This window comes from Mesoplodon bidens (genome assembly GCF_964165515.1).
Source record: "Mesoplodon bidens genome assembly, chromosome: 14".
Lineage (NCBI taxonomy): Eukaryota > Metazoa > Chordata > Mammalia > Artiodactyla > Ziphiidae > Mesoplodon > Mesoplodon bidens.
The window spans coordinates 44,698,656-44,725,083 of NC_138170.1; the positions used below are offsets into that span (position 1 = coordinate 44,698,656).

The following is a 26,428-nucleotide window of genomic DNA, read 5'->3' on the forward strand; positions in this document are numbered from 1 at the left end:
TTTTAAAGTAAATCATATTTGTCACTCTCTTGCTTAAAACCTTCCAGCAGCTTTCCATCCCACTTAGAACAAGATCTGCAGTCCTTGCTATGGCCTACATGGCCCTAATAATCTGGCCCCTGGTTTCCTTTGTCCTCATTTCCTTTCATGTGTACTCTGCATAATGTGCTTGGGCTACACAGCCTTTTTGGCTATTTCTCACACGCCTCCATTTTGTTCTCATGTCAGGGAATTAATTCCCCCAGGAATACTTCAGCCTGGAATGATCTTCCCCCAGGGCCTTTCCTAGTTTCCATATTTAACATAGCTCTCCACCCCATCACTATATATCCTTCTGCCATACTTTATTTTCTTCATAATTCTTATCATTACCCAACATTATGCTACTGTATTAGCCTGCTCGGGCTTCCATAACAAAATACCACAGACTAACTGGCTTAAATAACAGAAATTAATTTTCTCACAATTCTGGAGGCTAGAAGTTCAAGGTCAAAATGCAATCAGGATTGGTTTCTTCTGAGGTCTCTTTTCCTGGCTTGTGGAAGGCTGCCTTCTCATCATGTCCTCATGTGGCCTCTTCTCTGTATGTGCGTGGAGGGAGAAGTTTAGGGGGTCTCTGGTGTCTCTTCCCCTTCTAAGGACACCAGTCCTATCAGATTAGGGCCCCACCCTTGTGACCTAAGTTAACCTTAATTCCCTCCTTAAATGCCTTATCTCAGATACAGTCACCTGTATTGGGGGGTGGGGGGCACACTTCAGTTCATAATAGTTACATTTAATTGTTTACTGGCTGTCTCCATTAGAAAAAAGCTGTACTAAGGCAACAGCTGTCTATTTTGATCAGCACCGTATCCCTAGTGCCTATTAGTCCTTGGCCCTGGTGGGCTTCCAGTGATGACTGTTGAATAAATGAATCATATAATAAATGATTGAACGGATAAAGCCTGAAAGTGATGTCCACCCAGATATCTATCTGGCTGGCTTACAGTTTCCCCATGTTTGTTACTTTTTGTATCCCTCTCTGTATTCCCAGGATGATTATCAGCAGGACTCTAATGAAAGGGGATATGGGTCTTGATTTAGGAGGACTACAAAGCGTTTCTGTTTACTCAGGAGACCAGCTCTAAGGGCATCTTTTCCCAAGTGACCACCCTGGCTGCCCAGGAGCTGCCAGACAACCTGCATTCATTCTCATTCGAATTTCTTGGCTCATAATGCAGCCTGAGGACTCTGAGGATAAAAGCAAACTCTTCAGCAACCACAAAGGAGTTAAGGAGAAAAGGGGTAACTGGTTCTTGGAGGGACAGAAGGGACGATACCAGTTACTTTAAAGTAGATGACAATTTGAATAAAGGTGCAGATTTAGTGAAATTCTGCTTTCCATAAGAGACAGTTAATAGGCAATCTGTTTAGGTACAGTGCCTTTGAGATTAATATTACCAAAGTAAAAATATCACTTTATTGTTTATGGACAAATTAGTGAATTTTCCCTCCTTTACCCCAATAAAGAGATAATTCTGATTAAAAAAAAATACACTTAGCTGGTTCAGTTTGTTTCTCTGAGTTCCATTTCTGTGAAGGTTTGTTTTTTTGACACGTTTCCAAACCTTCAGCTGCTTGTAGCATGCTGATGAGTGGGAGATCTTTCAACTGTGGGAACCTTGATTTTCATGCAAAGCCTGATGTTTTGCAAAATGTACCTTGTTCAGATGCCAGATAGGCCTTAAAAAGTAGAGCAAGTCACAGAGGGTGCTTTATGCCTGTCTTCTGGGGCCGTGGCACTAGGATAGGTTTTGTAACCTGTATAAATGCTTCAGATTCAATACATTTCATATCTGACGTTAGGAAGGGCTTATGAAAGTTTCTTGCACATTTGCTTGGGTTTAGCAACAATGTATGGCAAAGAAATTGTAAGAACTGATTTTATTAATATTACTCTGAGGAAAGATATGACTGGGAATTGTATTCTTCACAGAGAACCATAATGTTAGACACTTTCTTTGAGTTCAGAGTCCCTCAGAACTGGCATGTTTTAAGTACATGGAGTTGGAGACTGAAAATTGAATTTTCTTGGGAATTCCCCAGTGGTCCAGTAGTTAGGACTTGGCGTTTTCACTGCAGGGTCCCAGGTTTGATGCCTGGTTGGGGAACTAAGATCCTGCAAGCTGCATGGCCAAAAAAAAAAAAAAAAAAAAAAAAAAATTAATTTTCTTAACCTTTGAGATCAGGGACTTTACTCAATCACTGCCCACTAGTGGGAGAAATGAAACACAATAAGGAGGCAAAGACACTGTACTCCTGTTAGGAAGGAGAAGCAACATATGGGACTGTGGGAAAGCAGTGTAAAGCAGCAAAAAATTAAACAATGTTGGGGGGAACCTGAGTGAAAAGGAATACAGATGGAACAAATCAATAATTCTACTCCTTTTTCTTTCCCAACCATTGTAAAACTGAGGAAAACATTTTTTTCCTCCAAGCACCAAACACTGAAAAATAAAGACTGTTAGGAAACCCATGGGAATTGGAGTAGTTGGGGAAGAGAGGATGAAGGTTCAATAATTTATTCAGCAAATATTTGTTGAGTGTCAATTTTATGCAGGGTCTGAGAAGAAACAAAATTAAGACATATTCTTTACTCCAACAAATAAAAGATAAAGGAATTATTTTTATCATTTAATCATAAATGCAATCTGGATCTAGATAAATCTAGATAAATCACTGCACTTGCATCGTTTACCATCACAGGAGGATTATCAAAGGAGGTAGGGTTTGATGGCATTTAACCAAGCTAGAATTTCCAAGGTAACACTTTAATCTCGTTAGTGAACTTTCATTTGCCCGATTTGTGGCATTAGCTTAAGAAAAGTTAGTGGAGTTCCATGATAAAAATAATATATGGAAAAAAATGGGTGTCATACGTTACCACGACAAAATCAGTCATTTCCCTCATCTTACAGGACATTTTGCTGAGTCCCTCGGTGTGTTCTCCCTGGTGGAAGATGATAACCGAGAGCGGTTAATGGGGCAGATGCTCTGTGAATAGAAAGCACTATGGCATATTATTTACAAACATGGACTCTGGATTCTAAACTGATTCAACTGCTGGCTCAGCCAACTGTAGTTTAGTTCAGTTCTTGTAGCCTCATTTTCCTTATCTGTGAGTTAGCGATAGTAAACCTACCTCACAGGGTTGTGAACATAGGGTGTCTGAAGGGTTTAGCATAGTGCCTACTATTTAATAAATGTTCAAGAAGTGACAGCTGTCATTTTTATAAGTCTGGGATAGCCTGTTATCTGAAATTCAAAGAATAATGACACAAGATTGTTCACAACTGGCTTTTTGGGGGTGAAACCCTTTCTTGGAGGTGGTTAATGAAAGTTTTTCCAGCAAATGATTTCTCAAGATGGCTTAGGAATATATATATATATTTTAATATTTATTTATTTGGCAGCACCAGGTCTTAGTCACGGCACGTGGGATCTTTAGTTGTGGCACGTGAACTCTTAGTTGCGGCATGTGGGATCTAGTTCCCTGACCAGGGATCGAACCCGGGCCCCCTGCATTGGGAGCGTGGAGTCTTAGCCACTGGACCACCAGGGAAGTCCAAGATGGCTTAAGAATGTTAATAACTATAAGTATGGAAAACTGATCTAGGGGAAAAATGACTTCCAATCTCCTTGACCAATTATTAACATATTTTGAATCTATGGGATAATATTTGGACCTCTGATAGAATTCTTAAATGAGTAAATTGGTTTTTACTGCTATTAAAGACCACTGGTGACTAACTGGCAAACTAGTATTTTATTGAGGACAAAGAAGCTTTTAGAACCCAACAAAGTTCACTATTTTTGGCTGTATTACTGAGTGAATTTAGATAGTAAAGCAGATTTGACTTACTGGGTTTTACAATCTACTTTGCTGGACTTTCAAGGATGTTTGATTTTTAGTATTATATATTTACAAAGTGAAAATTACATTTGTGCTTCAGGCAAATATACAGAAAGCGATATTTTTTCTTAAATTCAGGCAAAGCATAATTTATTCTATTGAAAGGTGCTGGAAAGCAATTTAACAGATTTGAAATATATAATGTAGTATATGATTAGATGTGAGATGTTTAGCATTATTTCATAGTCTCACAAGTGTCTTCCATAGTTGAGATGATTACCATTTCCAGAACTTCTGCTTGATTCACTTGCTTTTGATGCACACTTATTTCAAATATAAAAAATTCTAAAATTCTTAAAAGTTTACAAATAGGTGTGGATGCAAAACACTACAAGCCCTATATTCCATTTGTTAGTAATTCTGACTTTCTTCTTTGCATTTTATAAGTTTTGAGACTGCCAGGCCTGCCTTTATGTTCTTTAGGTGTTAAAGAATGGAATTCTATTTTTCAGACTGTAGTTCTTTTGAATGCAAGCGAGGAAAACATGATCATTCTTCCTAATCACTGCAAAAAAGCATTAGTATACTGTGTTATTACTAATAGAGAAGACTTGTAAGATACCAGGATCACCCTGATTGAAGCCATGACTGATGAAAGTAAGCTGTTAACCTCTCACCTTAATTCTGATGGGTTATATACCTAATGTGTGGTCTCGATGCTAATATTTAAAGTGACAATTCAATTTTCTGAAAGGTGATGGAGGTATTTAGTTACTCTACAATGCTGTAATATGGTAAAAGTGAAGAATAATTGTATCCCCACCAACTCCTCTACATGTGTAACACCCACTCTTCCCCTCAGGATCTTTTGTGTTTTATTGCATGAAACCTGATTCATGAATGACTGTGTGCACCAGTGTCAGTCCACATATTAAATATTAGTGAAGCTCAATTCCTCTTTTGCAGATGAAAAATTAGTAGAATTTCTAGTATTTTCTTCCCATAATCCACTGGATCATCTCGCCTGCTTGTACAACCTACTTTGAGACTACTGGCAACTGAAATAAAGCATGCTCTTGGTATGTAGTGGTCCATGGTTTCTCTACCACCCCTGTCAAACAACTGAAAAAAAGAAATGGAGAAATGGATTTTCTTTTAAGCCATGTCATCATGGCAATATATTTTGAAAACTTTTACCTCAACAGCTCATCATAACATATAACATACACACATATGAAAATAGTTCTATTTGTATGTTCAAAAGGAAATGTAAGCCCTGGTAAGTAAAATTACCCAACACTAGGAAGAGAGTTTAAAATCACTTTCTAGTATAGCTGATATTTATTTTCATTTGAAACTCTGATTTCAAATACTATTTATTCAAAATTCAAATCTTGCTTCTTATTTTCCTTTTTAGATTGAGACCTTTTATGTTAGCTATTTGGTGCTACTGGGTCAATAATTTGGCCTGATTATGTACTATGAAGTTTAAGCTTTGTCACAAATCAGGTCAGGCCTTTTTGTATATCAGACTGACTGAAAAGGATAGTTCACCAAGGACTGTACACAAAGCTTACTATTCAGTTTAGCTGTGATAATTTGTTGCCCTTTCTTGCCGAAGTCCCTTTAATCAAGGATACAAGGATATAAACAAGGCCCCATCTAGTGGTATCTTGAAAAAAAGCAGGTAAAGCTGAAAAAGGGAGAAAAAAAAAGTCTTCATGTCACAATCTTCCTGTAAAATGAGCTACTAGTTATTTCCCTGAAACCCTAATCAGGAGGGTTAGTATGTGTGAAATTGTTAAAAGTGAAGTACCTGAGTCACAGTGATCTTTGATCACTGGAGAATTTATTTAAAATAAAGAGAATCACTCAGGAAACATATTCAAATGCAGAGTCTTAGGCTCTGGGCTAAAGAATCTGATTTAGCACCCACCTTAATAGAGATTCCACTTTGAGAAAGACTTTTCAAAGTACATTAGGCATATTGTAGCTGAGCCCTTTTTCCTGCCTACTAATATAGAAGAATGGCTGCACAATCGAGGTAGCAACAAACAATTTAGAGATCAAAAAACTTCATAGATTACTGATAGGGGACCCAAGATTTAGAAGGGCTACAGAGATACCTGGCCTAGCTTTCCTCTCAAAGAAGTTTAAGCTGTTAGCCAAGACAGAAGGCTGACTTAGTTTTTATTATGACTTCTATTTTTAAGAATCTTCTGTAGTAAACTATTCTAATACAGTTTTTTAGATTTTTCCCCCCTCTCTTACAAAAGAAAGAGTTTGGCCTAAATATTCCCCAAGTATTTTTTTGGCACTAAGCTTTCACAGTTCTCTCTCCTCTCCTATACCTTTAATCTAAATGTGAAAGTAAACCTGTTTGTCTTAATTAATTGATATAGTAAATATAATTCTATACTTTATTAAAGAATTAAATTTTAATGGCTTTGGTCTCTGATCTTATTATGTTAACAGGAGACAAGGGAGATATTAGGAAATAAACTAACACTTATTGGGAACCTGCTAGGCTTTTTATATACAGAGAAAATTAATGCACTGATACAACCACCTTATGAAGTAATAAGTAGTCTCTCTACAATAGAGGAAGTGAGGCTCGAAGTGGTTAACTGCTGTCTAGGATCACACAGCTAGTACGTTAAAGAGAGTATCTGGATTTAGGTTTGAATTCGAAGTGCATGCTATTTCTACATGTGCTGCTTCTTACTGAAGTCTATAGATAGCCTTCCAATAGTCAATTATATTAACCTTTTCTCAAACTAAAATATCTTTGACCAGAACTGCTGAGAAGGAGGAAAAGGAAAGTATCTTATGGGTACTTTTCTGCCCTTATTTAGACATGTATGTCCAAAATACAACAGGATGATGTTGTGTGCAACAGAGTAATGGAGAAAATAAAGAAACTGTATAATCTGCCATTGACTACATGACAACACTGCTTGTGGACATTTTATTCACTTTAAAATAAATATTGTGCTATAAAACTGCCCGGAACTAAAATCTGTAGTATATAGTAGGCAAGTACAAAGGAGAGCCAGCACAGTGTGTTTTGTTAAGATAAATCATTCTAAATCAAAAGAGAAGAATCACCGACTGTTTATACCAGGTACATATTTTGGGGGGAAACACACTCATATCAAGGAGAAAGAAACAGATAAAAGTTCTGAGAGAGAAGCAACCTATTGTAAATAAGAGTTTCTTGAGATTAACAGAGGAGAACAAAACTTATATGTGAGGCTTTACTGTGTGTCCAATTTCTAGTTTAATACCTGGTAGAGAGCGGTTGCTAAATAAAAATTTGTTGAAAGGATTTCAGGCACTAGAAATTACATATTTAACACAGTCTCTCATTTAAACAACCTCCTGTCAATTTCCTTCTTCATTATCCTTACTTTATTAGCTAGTGTGTATACTATAATTTACCTAATAAATCTATTATTTAAAAACTTTCAATAGGTACAACGATTATGACATTTCATTAGGATGGACTCTAAATTGCTTGGACAGGATTTATTTTGGAATCACATTATCCAAGCAAAGAAAACACACAATCAGTTCATAAGACACAACAAAAATGAAAAAGGTGAAACAAAATGTCTGCCTTAGAAGTTTATCAATAACCTCTTATGTACACATACATATTCACAAAGTGGTTGAGAGTCCTTTTATACAATCCTTTAGATGCAGTCCAATGACTGAGAGCTCTATAATGGGACACATGGTCAGACAAATCATCATGACTTCCAATGATCTTTTTTTCCCCCTGAACTTTGTTACCCTTTAGTTGGGGAGAGAAAGAAGTCCATTTTCATCTGCTGTATCTAAGATTTTACAGATCACTGGAGATTCAACCTAAAGAACAACAACAATAAAACCATTAAAAAGCTGCTAAGCTGAATACTTTATTCAGTATTTTTCTGCTGAATGAATACCTATAAATTTGATAAATGTATACGAGTCCTTGTTTTGGATAAACCATCCAATGTTATCTCTACAAATTGAGCTTTTTAGAAAACAATTTAGTCATCCAAATAAAATACCAGATAGGTAGAGAAGGTATTTTTATCTTTAAGTAAAAGAGATGAGAGAGAAAGGAGTAAAGGATAAGAATGAGAGAGAAATACATAGCTAGGTCTTATATAACAAAAAAGTAGCAGAATATGGCAAAATAATAAGTTGTACAATTCAAGAAAAAGGTAAAAAAAAATACAATCCAAAAATGGGCCAGGTGTTAAAATGATCAGATTTAAGATAACTATAATAAATATAATGAAGGAAATAGTGGAAAAGGTAGTCAACATGTGTGAATAGATGGGGGATTTTAGCAGAAATGAAGCCATAAAAAAGAACCGAATGGAAATGTTAGAAATGAAAAATATATCAGATACAAATTCATTCAAAGGGGTGGACAGGACACAGCAGAGGAAAGAATCAATGAACTTGAAGACAATTCAATAGAAATGACATGACCTAAATTGAAACAAAGAAGGTAAGAATAAAATAAAGGGCCTGAGATTTGGGGACAACTTCAAACTAACATGTTTAATCAGAGTCCCAGAAATAGAAAAAAGGTGGGGCAGAAGAAATCTTTGAAAAGATGATGACCAAAATTTTTCCAAACCTAATGAATTATATCAACCCACAAACCCGAGAAGCTCAGTGAACTCCAATCAGGATAAATAACAAAGAAAACTACCCTTACTCATTGCATAACCAAAGGTAGAACCATATTTCTAGAAGGAAGTAGAAGATAATACCTTCATGACTTTGGGGTGGCAAAATTTCTTAAAACAAAAAAATCATTAGCAATAAAATGGGAAAAAAATTGATAAAATGAACTTTATCAAATAAACTTTTGCTCATCAAAAGACAGTAAGAAAAAGAATAGTCAAGACACAGATCAGGGGAAAAATGTGCAATTAAAATAGAAAAAACTCATGTCCATTATATATTTGAACTCCTAGAAATAAATCATAATAAGACAGACAACACCAACAAAAATGGGTAAAAGACTGAGAAGGACTCTCTCCTTGACCAAAATGATAGTAAGGTTCCCCTGAACCCTCTTTTTGACTAGGCCTCTTTTTGTTCCTGGGCCTGCCAAGTCCAGTTGCAGCAGTAATTCTGATAAGTCAGTTTAGAGAGAATCCCTCACTCTCAATATCTAACCACCCTCCATATCTGATCAAATTCTTCCTCTCTCACTTTTGATATCTCATCTTCCTGGCCAGCCTTCAGCAATAATTCTGTTAAGCCAGTTTAGCGAGAATCCCCTACCCCTGATGTCTTTTAGTAATGTGCCATACAATGACTACTCCCCAACACCCCATTCTGCTTGTTGGCTATGTATCCCTGGCTGTCTTTGCTGTATTTGGAGATGAGCTGACTCTCTCTCCCCTATTGTGATAGTCTTGACACTTGTGGCAACAGTCCTGAATAAAGTCTTCCTTCCTTATTTTGTGTCAGAATAATTTTTTCTTTAAAAAGACTTGGCCAGACACTTCACCAAAGAAGGTATACAGATGAATAATCACATGAAAAGTTTTCAACAACACTTTTCATATGGGAAATGCAAATTAAAATCACTAAAATGGCTAAAATAAAAAAGACTGACAATACCAAATATTGGTAAGGATGTGGAGCAATTGGACTCTCATATATTGCTGGCAGGAGTAAAATGATGAAAACAAAGGCTGAGTCTAAAAGACATGCTGAGTCAAAGAGGCCAGGCATAAAACATTATAGACTATATGATCCCATTCATATGGAATCAAAAAAGAGGTAAAACTGATCTATGGTATCAGAAAATAGAAAGGAGTATCTTTGGGAATTGAGGGGTATTGACAGGAAAGGGGTATAAGAAAATTTTCTGCAGTGATAGATACCTTGTTTTGGGTAATAGTTAAATGGGTATATAAAACTGTCAAAACTCATCAGACTCAACACTTAAGAACTTTGCATTTTACTTTATGTAAATTATACCTCAATTAAAAAAATGTCAATTTTTACAAGTAGTATGAGGGCTATATTAAACTTTGGAGACTACTGAAGGTCCTTTCTAGACTTAATGCTAAAAATTAAAATGTGGCCCAAAACTGAATTCCTGAATATTAGTTTTTCACTTACCCCAAGGATATACTGACAGGAGTGAGGCTCTAGCATATATACAGTAACAGCATGAGGAGAATCTGATTCTTTACACCTAAAACAGAGAGTACTTTAAGGCACTGCCCAAACGATACAAAATTGTTTTAAATTGTTTTCCTCTCAAGGATAAAAATGCCTTGTAAGTGATTCTGTATAATTTAATAAATAATTGAAATAATTTGATAATAACTTATAAATAACAATTATATCACAATTATGATTTTACTATTTTATAATAAAACAGTATTTTATGACAAATCCATAAATTATTATGAATAAATATAATTATCCATAATTATATATTTATATAATTTTTTTACCCATAGGAAGCAGACTAAAGAGAAAGGCATAAAGCATGATTTGATGGTCTAACTTACTTTAGTTTTACAGTCACCTGTCTTGGTTTGTCAGTTATATCACATATATCTCCATTCCCATAAAAATGTGACACCATCCTGAATCAGAAAAACACACAAGCTTTATTAAACTAAAACTTCACTCATTCAGAGTAATTGTAATGGGTAGGGTGAGAAGATGGTTAGAGGGATCAGTTTCGCATTAGTTAAAAAAAAATTGACTATAAAATACTCCTTAAAAATACATATTTTTAAGGTTATGTCACAGAGGAAGTCTTTCAGCTTCTATAAATAATACAAAGTTGAGATACTTCTTAGTGGTTTAATAAGAATGATCTTTAACTTGCACATTATTTATTTGTATACAAATAGTTAAGGTTAAATTGCTTTTAAAAAAGTTTTCTTTTAAAGCTAACCATTTCCCCAGCCCTGTATATTGTTTCCTTTGTGGAACAGTTTCCCCGTCTTCCCATCCTCCATTCAGCTCCACTCATTAAAATACTGTAATGCAGGTGTACAAAGGTAAAGCCTAGGCTAAGCTATAAATTCCAAAGAGCAGGAACCAAAGACAAGTTTTAATTTTGCTAGCTTCACACTCCTGTGCTTCAATATTTGTTGCACATGATACCATGAGCTATTTTCACTTGAAACATATAAACATTTAAAAAACTGATCCGTTTAGTATATTAATACTTAAATACCTATCTCTTAATTTTGCTAATTTTGATTTTGGTCAGTCCAAGAAGTCAGCACATTCTGAAAACAGACTCTCTCAATACCATCTATGCTAGGAAGGACAAAGTTAACACCTGAGAAGGAAGAAGAATGAATAATTTAAAATTCACTGGGTTATGGACTATAAGAAAAGCTAAAGTTTAGTTATTCTTGGGAAAGAAGAGATTAATTTACTTCTGCTCTAACAAGATAAACCTAAAAGCCCAAAAGAGATGTGAGGTAGTTTTTCAAAAAACCATTGTTTAACAATTTTCAACCATTACCCCACTTTAAGTAACAAAGGGAAATGCTGGAGTATATTTAAATAGAGTCAAGTAACTTAAAGTGGTAGTGATTACACATGAAGGGGGAAAATGTTTATAACATCCTTAGACCTAATACCTGGAATTGTACCAGTGTTACTAGCGCCACCTCCACTCTCATTACCATACACCACCACTGTCAAAGGCAGCAGCCAAAGTTTATTGCATGCAATTGCCAGGCACTACACTTTACATGAATTACCTCATTTAAATGTCATAACAATTCTCTGAGGCAAATACTACTAGGCAAGAAAAGTGAGGCTTATGAAGATTATGTAATTTGCCCAAGGTAGTAAGTGAATCGCCAGTATTTGAATACAGGGTATCTGACTTCAGAAACTGTGCTCTTAACTATTACACTATGTTGTTCCCTCTCAAAAAGAAAACTAACCTAAAAAATGTCCTTGAGAAAAGCTGACCAGATATTTTACTTTAAATTTATGTTTTTCAATATTCTGAGTTTTAAATATTCTAAGATCTAAAGGCAAATAAAGTTAATATTTACCTGACTGTCTGGGTACCATCGTCTTGAAGGTGATAGGCTCTAGCAGTATTCTTCTTAGCCCATTCAATATGTTCTTCTTGGTTCCATGTTCCCACAACCACAGAGGTTTTCCCACTATCCTTGTCCTAATATATAAAAAAATATTTGTGACAATGCATGCTTGACATCAAGGTGACATTTATGCTGATGGCCTACAAGCTATAGATCTCATCTTCATCTGCACACTGGATATCTATGTTTAGACGTGATAATGTTAGTCAAACTTCTCAATTAGTAGAAATTTGAGCTCATTATTCTTTACTCCTTGTTTCTCTGAATTATGACACTAGTACTTTCTAGTCAGGTTAGGTCCTGATGTAGTTATTTTTGATTCTTCTATTTCCTTTCTCTCCTACATTTATCAGTCCTGTCAATTATTTTCCTGGAAATGTTCTTCACTTCACTCTTTCTCTACATGTCCATTGTCAACATCTCACCCCCAACTAAGAGTTTAATCTCTCATACCTAGATAATACAACCACATACTACTGTGATTCTTACTTAAATATTTGGCCTCTATCTCTTACCCTGTAGCCACACTGAGCCTATCTTCATACTACTCTTTAAAATGCAAACCTTCAAGTTATACTAGTTTTCACACTACTCATTTGACACGATGCACTATATATTGTCCTATATGTGGACTTCCTTCTCTCTCACTTTCTTTCCGTTCCTTTTCCTTCCTTTTCTTCTTTATATTTTATGCCAGGGACCATGCTGGGCACTAGTATACATCTGATTAGTAGAACTAAAAACCCTTACAGAGGCAAAGGAAACAGCCACAGCCACTGCTACAGTGGAGCTTATTGCCTAGTGGAAGAGAGAGCCATTAAACGTTCTTTTAGCAACTACACTGTAAATTTCTAGAGAGACAGGGATTAGAGCTGCACAGTGAATTAAGAGGTTGGATATGGAACAAGAGTGCCTGGGTTTGAATTTTAGTTTGACCATTTACTACCTATGTGATTTTAGGCAAGTTACTAAATCTTTGCTTCAGTTTCCTCATCTTGGAGTAACAATACTCATCTCTCAGAACTGTTATGAGCATTAAATGAGTTGATATGTGTAAAGTACTTAGAACAATGCCTGGTATACAGTGAGCACTATATTTGTTAGCTACTATTATTTTTCTGTCTCCCAAAGCTCCTACCAGAGTTCTTCAAGAAGTTCTAGGGACTTCCCTGGTGGTCCAGTGGTCAAGACTCTGTGCTCCCAATGCAGGGGGCCCCTGTTCGATCCCTGGTCAGGGAACTAGATCCCACATGCTACAACTAAGAGCCTGCATCCTGCAACTAAAGATCCCACACGCAGCAATGAAGATCCCGGATGCTGCAACTAAAACCTGGCGCAACCAAATAAATTTAAACAAAAAGAAAAAAAAAAGTTCTAGGTTACATGACCTTGGCTAAAATAAGTTTGATAAAACCTAGTGTTGGCAAGTGTATACGAAAACAGCCATTGTTAATGGAAATGTAAACTGGTCCAGCCCTTTGGAAGGCAACTGTTCAGTATGCATACATATTGACCTAGCAAGTACATTTCTAGAAATGTGCCCTATGAATATACTTGCAAAAGTTCACAAACACAACTATTTAAAAATGCTCACTAAGATGCTGTCACAGCAAAAACTGGAAACAACTCAAAGGCTCATCAATACTCGTCTGGCTAAATATACTGTGGGTATAGACATAATCCTCTGAACCTGCTGAAAAAAATAAGATCAGCTGTTGCTGGCATGGAAAGATCTCCAAGATACTAGGTGAAAAGAACAAGTGCTGAGCAGTGCATTTAGTATATCCCTTCTGTATAAATAAAAAGGTTATATCAACATTTACATATAGGCATTTTGTTCCCTTGTGGTGGGTTAGCTAAGAAGAAGTTAACAGTTGTTACTTTTTTTAAATTTATTTTTTAAATTTTATTTATTTTTATTATTTATTTATTTATTTTCCATACCCCTCCCTCCCCCCGGCCTGAGTGAGCCAGAGTCCCCAAATCAGCTGCTCCTTTTTTAAAAAAATTTTTTAATTTTATTTTTTTATACAGCAGGTCCTTATTAGTCATCCATTTTATACACATCAGTGTATATATGTCAATCCCAATAGCCCAACTCATCACACCACCCCCCGTACCCCTCCGCTGCTTTACTCCCTTGGTGTCCATACATTTGTTCTATACATCTGTGTCTCAATTTCTGCCCTGCAAACCGGCTGATCTGTAACATTTTTCTAGGTCCCACATATATGCGTTAATATGTGATACTTTTCTCTTTCTAACTTACTTTACTCTGTATGACAGTCTCTAGATCCATCCACGTCCCTACAAATGACCAATTTCGTTCCTTTTTATGGCTGAGTAATATTCCATTGTATATATTTACCACATCTTCTTTATCCATTCGTCTGTTGGTGGGCACTTAGGTTGCTTCCATGACCTGGTTATTCTACATAGTGCTGCAATGAACACTGGGGTGCATGTGTCTTTTTTTTTTTTTTAAAGATATTTCATTGTGTTTTTTTTTTTTTTTTTTTTGCGGTACATGGGCCTCTCACTGTTGTGGCCTCTCCCGCTGCGGAGCACAGGCTCCGGACACGCAGGCTCAGAGGCCATGGCTCACGGGCCCAGCCGCTCTGCGGCACGTGGGATCTTCCCAGACCGGGGCACGAACCCGTGTCCCCTGCACCAGCAGGCGGACTCTCAACCACTGCGCCACCAGGGAAGCCCCATTGTGGTTTTTTAAAAATTAATTTATTTATTTTTGGCTGTGTTGGGTCTTTGTTTCTGTGCGAGGGCTTTCTCTAGTTGGGGCAAGTGGGGGCCACTCTTCATCGCGATGAGCGGGCCTCTCACTATCGTGGCCTCTCTTGTTGCGGAGCACACGCTCCAGACGTGTGGGATCTTCCCAGACCAGGGCTTGAACCCGTGTCTCCTGCATTGGCAGGCAGATTCTCAACCAATGCGCCAACAGGGAAGCCCATGTCATTTTTTTTTTTTTTTTTGCGGTACGCGGGCCTCTCACTGTTGTGGCCTCTCCCACTGCAGAGCACAGGCTCCGGACGCGCAGGCCCAGCGGCCATGGCTCACGGGCCCAGCCGCTCCGCGGCATGTGGGATCTTCCCGGAGCGGGGCACGAACCCGTGTCCCCTGCATCGGCAGGCGGACTCTCAACCACTGTGCCACCAGGGAAGCCCTGTCATTTTGAATTATGGTTTTCTCTGGGTATATGCCCAGTAGTGGGATTGCTGGATCATATGATAATTCTTAGTTTTTTAAATAACCTCCATACTGTTCTCCATAGTGGCTGTATCAATTTAGATTCCCACCAACAGTGCAAGAGGGTTCCCTTTTCTCCACACCCACTCCAGCATTTATTGCTTGTAGATTTTGTGATGGTGCCCATTCTAACTGGTGTGAGGTTGATACCTCATTGTAGTTTTGATTTGCATTTCTCTAATAATTAGTGATATTGACCAGCTTTTCATGTGCTTCTTGGCCATCTGTATGTCTTCTTTGGAGAAATGTCTATTTAGGCCTTGTGCCCAGTTTTAGGTTGGGTTGTTTGTCTTTTTAATATAGAGTTGCATGAGCTGTTTATATATTTTGGAGATTAATCCTTTGTCCATTGATTCATTTGCAAATATTGTCTCCCATTCTGAGGGTTGTCTTTTTGTCGTTTATGGTTTCCTCTGCTGTGCAAAAGCTTTTAAGTTTCATTAGGTCCCATTTGTTTATTTTTGTTTTTATTTCCATTACTCTAGGAGGTGGATCAAAAAAGGTCTTGCTGTGATTTATGTCAAAGAGTGTTCTTCCTGTGTTTTCCTCTAAGAGTTTTACAGTGTCTGGTCTTACATTTAGGTCTCTAATCCATTTTGAGTTTATTTTTGTGTATGGTGTTAGGGAGTTTTCTAATTTCATTCTTTTACATGTAGCTGTCCAGTTTTCCCAGCACCACTTATTGAAGAAACTGTCTTTTCTGCATTGTATATCCTTGCCTCCTTTGTGATAGATTAGTCATATCCTTGCCTCCTTTGTCATAGATTAGTTGACCACAGGTACGTGGGTTTATCTCTGGGCTTTCTATCCTGTTCCACTGATACATTTCTGTTTTTGTGCCAGTACCATATTGTCTTGATTACTGTAGCTTTGTAGTATAGTCTGAAGTCCGGGAGCCTGATTCCTCCAGCTCTGCTTTTCTTTCTCAAGTTTGCTTTGGCTATTCGGGGTCTTTTGTGTTTCCATACAAATTGTGAAATTTTTTGTTCTAGTTCTGTGAAAAATGCCATTGGTAGTTTGATAGGGATTGCACTGAATCTGTAGATTGCTTTGGGTAGTATAGTCATTTCCACAATGTTGATCTTCCAAGAACATGGTATATCTCTCCATCTGTTGGTATCATCTTTAATTTCTTTCATCAGTGTCTTATAGTTTTCTGCATACAGGTCTTTTGTCTCCTTAGGTAGATCTATCCCTAGGCATTTTACTCTTTTTGTTGCAGTGGTAAATGGGAGTGTTTCCTTAATTTCTCTTTCAGATTTTTCATCATTAGTGTAAGAGATTTCTGTACATTAATTTTGTATCCTGCTACTTTACCAAATTCATTGATGAGCTCTAGTAGTTTTCTGGTAGCATCTTTAGGACTCTCTATGAATCGTATCATGTCATCTGCATACAGTGACAGTTTTACTTCTTTTCCAAAGTGGATTCACTTCTTTTTCATCTGTGATTGCTGTGGCTAAAACTTCCAAAACTATGTTGAATAGTGGTGAGAGTGGGCAACCTTGTCTTGTTCCTGATCTTAGTGGAAATGGTTTCAATTTTTCACCATTGAGAATGATGTTGGCTGTGGGTTTGTCATATATGGCCTTTATTATGTTGAGGTAAGTTCCCTCTGTGCCTACTTTCTGAAGCGTTTTTATCGTAAATGGGTGTTGAATTTTGTCAAAAGCTTTTTCTGCATCTATTGAGATGATCATATGGTTTTTCTGCTTCAGTTTGTTTTTATTTTTGGCTGTGTTGTGTCTTTGTTGCTGCACACGGGGTTTCTCTAGTTGCGGCGAGTGGTGGCTACCCTTCGTTGTGGTGCCCGGGTTTCTCACTGTGGTGGCTTCTCTTGTTGTGGAGCACAGGCTCTAGGCACATGGGCTTCAGTAGTTGTGGCATGCCAGCTCAGTAGTTGTGGCTTGTAGGCTCTAGAACTCAGGCTCATTAGTCGTGGTGCACGGGCTTAGTTGCTCTGCGGCATGTAGGATCTTCCTGGACCAGGGCTCGAACCAGAGTCCCCTGCACTGGCAGGCAGATTACTAAGCACTGAGCCACCAGGGAAGCCCCAGCTGTTACTTTTGAAAAATGGGACAACGGTGGAGGAAAATTTTATTTTCATTCTATATTTCTGGCATATATTCCTTTAATTAAAAAAAAAAGCCACTGGGTATTATCTGGACTGTACTTAGATGACACTTTATCTTTTTTTGTAATAATAAAAAAAATAAGTAAAACATCCAAGCAGCAAGAATAAATGGAAAGCATAGTGAAATGGAATATCTCAGGCTTAAGTGAAAAATAAAATGTTCTAGTTTACAGACGCCTCATAAATTTGGAGTGATTTAAATGTGGAAAGTGAGTTGATCTTTCCCATTATGATCCGTCTTGAAATTTAAGATCGGCTCAAAACATCTCAAGAGGGCAAATACAGTATTTTCCAATTACCAGTTGTTATTTATTTGGGGGAATAAAAAGAGCCTTTTAAAACAGATCAATATTTATTAATGTTTGTTTTCCATGTCTAGTAGTTTACCTTACTAAACAAACTACAACAATGACAAAATTACTGGGGCTTTGAATTTCAGAATTTAAGCAGCTTTGGCTCAAGTGTGGGAGAACACTGATTTATGAAATTATAAGGAAAAGGAAGAATAAAGAGCCAGTGCATTTAATCTTAAAACTTATTTTATTTTAAGCTTAGATGATATGGTACCTTCTTTTAGTTGAGAAACCTGCTGTATTTATCCTATTTTACTAACTGTAGTGATATACTATCTTACCATTCACTTAATTTAATAATGAGTTATAACAATGACTAATTTCTTGGTCAAAGCTGAAGAGGTTAGTCACTGTAGCTTATTATTCCTCCAGGCTCACAGTAATACAAGAATCTGAGTAGTTAATACATAACGTTACTTTAAGATGATTGACTTAGTCTTAACTGACACCAAGTTTTCCATTTTCCAGAATTTAGAGACACTTTGATGAATATTTCCATATTAAAATCATCTTATAATTAAAAGTAACACCAACCCCCACCCCTTTTTTTCCACAAAAGATTTTTGAAACTTTAATCCGCCTAGTGGTAGAATGATATAAACGCTGTTCTATACCTCATGGTATTGATGTACATGTTTGCCATAGCAGAATTCATATTTCCACCAACCAACACCCTACAGGAAAGGAAACAGATCAAGTTACAGTACAGAGAAAGGCATATTGGGGTCTGTCTCAATACTGCCGCATGATAGTGATGGACATATATATAATTTAAAAAAACTGTACTAGCAATATGGTTGAAAATCAAAATTAAACATTACTGATAAACTTAAAAAGCAGACATTATTAGAGAATAATTGCTGTACCACCCTGGTAAAATAAAGTAAAATGAAAATTCCACTTATAAGTGTATTTCCCACTGGAGTTCTTAGGGGCAAAATTTTACCTTTGTACATATTAGCTCAAGTTTTAAATGTGATTGCTACATAACCAAAATGTAGGCTACACAATCATTGATGCCCATTCCAGCAATTAGCCAGAATCACATATGAAGTACTTAAATATATATATTTTTGTCAAGTAAACATCATTTTAGCCTGTGAGTAAAGAGAATATAATGGCTATGCATTGGATTATAATGAGATGCAGAAAGGAAATGTCCATTGGGAAGCTTCCAGAATCCTGCCATTTGTCTATAGACAAAATCTTTTTCAGTGCTACTAATGCCCCTTGATAAATAACACACAAGTGAAAGCTGTAAGATAAATACTTAAACTGATGGTTCACTTCTCACCCCGTGAAAGCAGTAGGAACCACTAAGGAACTCTTTTATGAGTTGGTCATCTGTCAATTTGGATATGTGGGTTGTTCCAACTGTGAGCATTGGCTGAGAACCAACAGCAATGGGTTTGTGGATTGCTGGAAATCTCTCTTCCTTAGTTGATTGCATATCTTCCTAAAATTAAATAAACATATGTTTAAGGGCTTCTTTGCCACACAAAGTTTTTCAGTATGACTTAAATTATTATTTTTAAACTTCAGAAAATTTGGAAAAAAAATGTCCACTCATTTTAAAAAAAATTTTTATTTTTGGCTGCATCAGGTCTTCGTTGCTGCACGCGGGCTTTCGCTAGTTGTGGCGAGTGGGGGCTATTCTTCGTTGCGGCACGCGGGCTTCTCACTATGGTGGCTTCTCTTATTGTGGAGCATGCACTCTAGGCACATGGCCTTAGTAGTTGTGGCACGTGGGCTTAGTTGCTCCATGGCATGTGGGATCTTCCTGGACCAGGGCTCGAACCCGTGTCCCCTGCATTGGCAGGTGGATTCTTAACATTTTTTTTGTGTGTGTGTGTGGTACATGGGCCTCTCACTGTTGTGGCCTCTTCTGTTGCGGAGCACAGGCTCTGGATGCGCAGGCTCAGTGGCCATGGCTCACGGGCCCAGCCACTCCGCGGCATGTGGGAGCTTCCCGGACCGGGGTACGAACCTATGTCCCCTGCATTGGCAGGCGGACTCTTAACCACTGCGCCACCAGGGAAGCCCAGCAGGTGGATTCTTAACCACTGCACCACCAGGTAAGTCCCTGTCCACTCATTTTTAATGTGTTTTAAAAAATGAATTTTGCAACACTTAATAGCATAGAGAAAGCTCTAGGCAAATATTAGTTCCATTTACCAGTTAGGGGCATGGTGACCTTTCTTAACATAGAGAGATAATTTCCATTTCACATATTTCGTCTCTTATTTTTATTAAGTACTTTGCCGCACGTTAGATTTTGTGTTTCTACATTTAGTTTTGTAAATGTGATTACTATGGGTAAAGAAAGGATAACAAGCAGGCTAATAAAGAGCTGAGTGGGACAAATATGAATATTAGTTATCATTATTCAAATGTAGTAGGACCTGGTTGTTGCCCTGGAGGAAACTGCAGTTTAATAAAGGAAGGGTACAGGGAAAAGCAGATTCAGAGGTAAGGGTGATTCAGGTAGACTTTGACAAAGAACTGAAACACGAAGACTTCACAAAGAGAAAGCCCTTGATTGGTTCATGAAACATTAATAATTTGTGACTTACGTGAATGTCTGTGTATGTGTTTTGTGTGTGTGCATATGCATGTGAACCTGAAGAAGAGGTAAGAGCAAAGATGTATGGTATGGTATGATATTTAAAATCAGAGAGAAGCAGGCACTGTAGATAGAAAACTATGTAATGCTAAGAAGTTTGGACATTATCTTTTAGGTTTTAGGCAAAGATATGGTATGATCAGATTTTTAAGTAATTACTTTAGCATGGGCAGGGAAGAAGGAATGGTAAGAACAAATCTGGAGGTGGAGAGTCAAGTTAGGAGCTGCAATAACCCAGGCCACAGACGAAGTGAATCTAACATAAGGGAGTGACAAGTCAGGTGGAGAGAAGAGGAGAGTTATTAAAGAGGCTAATGAGTTAGAATCTGGTCGTTAACTGGGTACTCACAGTAAGCAGAGAGGAAATGAATCCAGACCAGAATTGAAGAAGTGAGTGTACCAACTAACTGAATAAAATAATTAAAAAAAATTAAACAGTAAAATGTATACACTCTTTTTTTCACCCGCTGTAGTTGCCACTGACCAATTGTGGTTCTCGTCTTCTTTTTCAGCTTGTAGGATTCACTGGATGGTTACTCTGGAAACCAATGACCTTATCCTCTCTCTCCTCCAATACTAAGAACAAAGATTGCCAAGATGGCTTCTTGTTTTGTTTTTTGTTTTTTTTTCATAATAAAACAACCATTTTATTATACTCATAGATTCTTAGGTCTGGAATTCAGACAGGACATAACACATATGTCCTGTTCCTGCTGCATGAAATCTGGGGCCTCAAATGGGAAAACCTAAATGGCTGGAGGTTGTAATAACCTGGAAGTTATTATTCACTCACATAGTTCTGGGCTGAGGTGACTCAAAGGCTGGGCTCATCTGGAACAGTGACTGGATTATTCAATGGGGTAGAGGCCTCCTAAAAACTCAAAATCTGGCTTAATCTTTTGAGTTCCCCAAATACAACCAGCTTTTCCAGGGATCAACTCAGGATGCATACATTCTCCTGTCATGTGTCTGCTCTGGTTTCAGGACTTAATGAAGCTCAGTTTCTTGTTGTCTCATCACAGAAAGAATTCAGTGAGAGACAAAGTGATAGGTAAGAAGTGGATTTATATAGAGAGAAACACACTCCACAGACAGAGTGTGGGCCATCTCAGAAGGTGAGAAAGGCCGGCTTCTTGTTTTTTGAAAGAACCTTGAATTTTACATATAACTCTTTCTATATTCAGAGCCTACTACTACGCTCCTGGCAGTATTTTCAGTATGGAGTATTAAAAATGAAGTACCGACCCTATTCTTCTGTCTCTGTTTTTTTTCTTTTTTCTTTTGCTCTACCCAAGAATCTTACACCAAATTTACGGGGTCTTCAACAATTACAACAGTAAGAGACCTGAGATCAATTTTAAATAACTTTGTGAATCAGCTATAAATCTTCTAGTAGAAGATGTACTTTGTAAGGTAGTACTTGACCATGTAAGACACTGGGACACTGATACCCATAAAAATGATCATCTAAAGCAAAAAAAAAAAAAAAAAAAAAAAGCAGCAGACATAGTTACTACTCATAAGGAGTGAAGGTTTAATAGACTAAAGTAATTACTTAGAATACATGAGACCTATAGTAAGGTTAGTGAACAAAAGAATAATAATACATAGGGAAACCTGCAGATGAGAAAAGGGGAAGAGGTAGGAAGAAAAGAAGAATGACAATTTATTATTCCTTCTTGTGGGCAGAACATCTACTTTCATTTTTAAGGAAAACTACTCCAATAAAAGCAAGATGATAGTAGTTTTTATAGCAGGGTTTGGAAATTCATAAAATAGATTCTTAATAAATCCAGTAATTTCCAAATTAATTTAACGTAATAACACAGGCAGAACATCAAACCAAAATTCTGATAGCCAGATATGTATTATGTTTAAAAAAGAAAAAAATTCTTTATGGTAAAGCTTGATTCACACTTAAAAGGCAAACCATATGCCAAATATCAATATTTTTAAAGAAAAGTTATGTGTAATAAGCTAAGTTTCTAAAAAAATTATTCTGCAGATGATCAGTTTAAAGTAATCACTCATCCTACAGTATTAGCTAAGATTTTCATGTACACTAAAGATGCTAAGTATTTAGAAAGCATTATCATCAGTAGCTTTATTTTTAATGAATTTATTTATTTGGCTGCATTGGGTCTTCGTTGCTGCACGTGGGCTTTCTCTAGTTGTGTTGAGCAGGGGCTACTATTCATTGCGGTGTGTGGGCTTCTCATTGCGGTGGCTTCTCTTATTGCGGAGCATGGGCTCTAGGCGTGCAAGCTTCAGTAGTTGTGGCAAGAGGGCTCAGCAGTTGTGGCACACGGGCTTAGTTGCTCTGTGGCATGTGGAATCTTCCCGGACCAGGGCTCAAACCCGTGTCCCCCACACTGGTAGGCGGATTCTTAACCACTGCACCACCAGGGAAGCCCATTATCTGTAGCTCTTTTTGTTTTTTCTTTTCTTTAAAAAAATTTTTTTTATACAGCAGGTGCTTATTAGTCATCAATTTTATACACATCAGTGTATACATGTCAATCACAATCACCTAGTTCATCACACCACCACCCCCAACTCACCCCCCACCACTTTCCCCCCTTGGTGTCCATATGTTTGTTCTCTACATCTGTGTCTCTATTTCTGCCCTGCAAACCAGTTCATCTGTACCATTTTTCTAGGTTCCACATATATGCGTTAATATACGATATTTATTTTTTTCTTTCTGACTTACTTCACTCTGTATGACAGTCTCTAGGTCCATCTATGTCTCAACAAATGATCCAATTTCGTTCCTTTTTATGACTGAGTAATATTCCATTGTATATATGTACCATATCTTCTTTATCCATTTGTCTGTCGATGGGCATTTAGGTTGCTTCAATGACCTGGCTATTGAAAATAGTGCTGCAATGAACATTGGGGTGCATGTGTCTTTTTGAATTATGGTTTTCTCTGGGTATATGCCCAGTAGTGGGATTGCTGGATCATATGGAAATTTTATTTTTAGTTTTGAAGGAACTTTCATACTGTTCTCCATAGTGGCTGTATCAACTAACATTCCCACCAACAGTGCAAGGGGGTTCCCTTTTCTCCACACCCTCTCCAGCATTTGTTGCTTGTAGATTTTCTGATAATGCCCATTCTAACTGGTATGAGGTGATATCTCATTGTAGTTTTGATTTGCATTTCCCTAATAATTAGTGATGTTGACCAGCTTTTCATGTGCTTCTTGGGCATCTGTATGTCTTCTTTGGAGAAATGTCTATTTAGGTCTTCTGCCCATTTTTAGGTTGGGTTGTTTTTTTAATATTGAGCTGCATGAGCTGTTTATATATTCTGGGGATTAATCCTTTGTCCATTGATTCGTTTGCAAATGTTTTCTCCCATTCTGAGGGTTGTCTTTTTGTCTTGTTTATGGTTTCCTTTGCTGTGCAAAAACTTTGAAGTTTCATTAGGTCTCATTTGTTTTCATTTTTATTTCCATTACTCTAAGAGGTGGATCCAAAAAGATCTTGCTGTGATTTATGTCAAAGAGTGTTCTTCCGGGCTTCCCTGGTGGCGCAGTGGTTGAGAGTCCGCCTGCCGATGCAGGGGACATGGGTTCATGCCCCGGTCCGGGAAGATCCCACATGCCGCGGAGTGGCTGGGCCAGTGAGCCATGGCTGCTAAGCCTGTGTGTCCGGAGCCTGTGCTCCGCAGCGGGAGAGGCCACAACAGTGAGAGGCCCGTGTACCACCAAAAAAAAAAAAAAAAAAGAGTGTTCTTCCTATGTTTACCTCTAAGAGTTTTACAGTGTCTGGTCTTACATTTAGGTCTCTAATCCATTTTGAGTTTATTTTTGTGTGTGGTGTTAGGGAGTGTTCTACTTTCATTCTTTTACATGTAGCTGTCCAGTTTTCCCTGCACCACGTATTGAAGAGACTGTCTTTTCTCTATTGTATATCTTTGCCTCCTTTGTCATAGTCATAGATTAGTTGACTATAGGTGTGTAGGTTTATCTCTGGGCTTTGTATCTTGTTCCATTTATCTATGTTTCTGTTTCTGTGCCAGTATCATATTGTCTTGATTACTGTAGCTCTGTAGTATAGTCTGAAGTCAGGGAGTCTGATTCCTCCAGCTCCGTTTTTTTCCCTCAAGACTGCTTTGGCTAGCAGGGTCTTTTGTGTCTCCACACAGGTTTGAAGATTTTTTGTTCTAGTTCTGTAAAAAATGCCATTGGTAATTTGATAGGGATTGCATTGAATCTGTAGATTGCTTTGGGTAGTATAGTCATTTTCACAATATTGATTCTTCCAATCCAAGAACATGGTATATCTCTCCATCTGTTTGTATCACCTTTAATTTCTTTCATCAGTGTCTTATAATTTTCTGCACACAGATCTATTTTCTCCCTAGGTATTTTACTCTTTTTGTTGCAATGGTAAATGCAAGTGTTTCCTTAATTTCTCTTTCAGTTTTTTCATCATTAGTGTATAGGAATGAAAGAGATTTCTGTGCATTAATTTTGTATCCTGGAACTTTACCAAATTCATTGATTAGCTCTAGTAGTTTTCTGGTACCATCTTTACGATTCTCTATGTATAGTATCATGTCATTTGCGAACAGTGACAGTTTTACTTCTTCTTTTCCAATTTGTATTCCTTTTATTTCTTTTTCTTCTCTGATTGCTGTGGCTAGGACTTCCAAAACTATATTGAATAATAGTGGTGAGAGTGGACATCCTTGTCTTGATCCTGATCTTAGAGGAAATGCTTTTTTTTCACCAATGAGAATGATGTTTGCTGTGGGTTTGTCGTATATTGCCTTTATTATGTTGAGGTAGGTTCCCTCTATGTCCACTTCTGGAGAGTTTTTATCATAAATTGGTGTTGAATTTTGTCAAAAGCTTTCCTGCATCTATTGAGATGATCATATGGTTTTTATTCTTCAATTTGTTAATACCACAAATTGGCATTTGTATCACATTGATTGATTTGCGTATATTGAAGAATCCTTGCATCCCTGGGATAAATCCCACTTGATCATGGTATATGATCCTTTTAATGTGCTGTTGGATTCTGTTTGCTAGTATTTTGTTGAGGATTTTTGCATCTATATTCATCAGTGATATTGGTCTCTAATTTTCTTTTTTTGTAGTATCTTTGTCTGGTTTTGGTATCAGGGTGATGGTGGCCTCATAGAATGAGTTTGGGAGTGTTCCTTCCTCTGCAATTTTTTGGAAGAGTTTGAGAAGGATGGGTGTTAGCTCTTCTCTAAATGTTTGATAGAATTCACCTGTGAAGCCATCTGGTCCTGGACTTTTGTGTGTTGGAAGATTTTCTTTTTAATAAATTTATTGTGTTTGTCCTGTTATCTTGGAAAGAAACCTCCTTAAGCCTCAGTTTCCCCATTTACAAATGGTAATATTTATTTATTTATTTTTTTGCGGTGCGCTGGCCTCTCACTGTTGTGGCCTCTCCTGTTGTGGAGCACAGGCTCCAGATGCGCAGGCTCAGCGGCCATGGCTCACGGGCCCAGCCACTGGGCGGCACGTGGGATCTTCCCGGACCGGGGCACGAACCCATGTCCCCTGCATTGGCAGGCGGACTCTCAACCACTGCACCACCAGGGAAGCCCCTGTTGGAAGATTTTTAATCACAGTTTCAATTTCATTACTTGTGATTGGTCTGTTCATATTTTCTGTTTCTTCCTGGTTCAGTCTTGGAAGGTTATACCTTTCTAAGAATTTGTCCATTTCTTCCAGGTTGTCCATTTTATTAGCATAGAGTTGCTTGTAGTAGTCTCTTAGGATGCTTTGTATTTCTGCAGTGTCTGTTATAACTTCTCCTTTTTCATTTCTAATTTTATTGATTTGCGTCCTCTCCCTCTTTTTCTTGAGTGTGGCTAATGGTTTATCAATTTTATATTCTCAAAGAACCAGCTTTTAGTTTTATTGATCTTTGCTATTGTCTTGTTTCTATTTTTTATTTCTGCTCTGATCTTTATGATTTCTTTCCTTCTGCTTACTTTGGGTTTTGTTTGTTCTTCTTTCTCTAGTTCCTTTAGGTGTAACGTTAGGTTTTTTTGAGA

At 37.4% G+C, this 26,428-nt stretch overlaps 1 protein-coding gene across 3 annotated transcripts in view; it reads right to left on the minus strand.

Annotated features, from left to right (window-relative positions):
• Window positions 1-1,905: 1,905 nt before the first annotated feature.
• ERLEC1 (endoplasmic reticulum lectin 1) overlaps window positions 1,906-26,428 on the minus strand; it is a 40,814-nt gene continuing 16,291 nt past the window's right edge. Inside the window, exons 9-16 of one of the 3 annotated variants that reach the window (XR_014017519.1) lie at window positions 19,049-19,210; window positions 18,369-18,428; window positions 11,956-12,080; window positions 10,435-10,512; window positions 10,037-10,112; window positions 7,688-7,762; window positions 2,924-2,989; window positions 1,906-2,165 (exon numbers count right to left, since the gene is read on the minus strand). Coding sequence is in view for 2 of the 3 variants with exons in the window: in XM_081255066.1 (XP_081111192.1) it covers window positions 7,691-7,762; window positions 10,037-10,112; window positions 10,435-10,512; window positions 11,956-12,080; window positions 18,369-18,428; window positions 19,049-19,210 (573 nt within the window). In the remaining variant the exon portion in view is untranslated. Of the gene's footprint in view, window positions 2,166-2,702; window positions 2,990-6,846; window positions 7,763-10,036; window positions 10,113-10,434; window positions 10,513-11,955; window positions 12,081-18,368; window positions 18,429-19,048; window positions 19,211-26,428 lie in introns of those variants that run through there. The other 2 variants (XM_081255066.1, XM_081255065.1) reach the window with 2 other exon arrangements.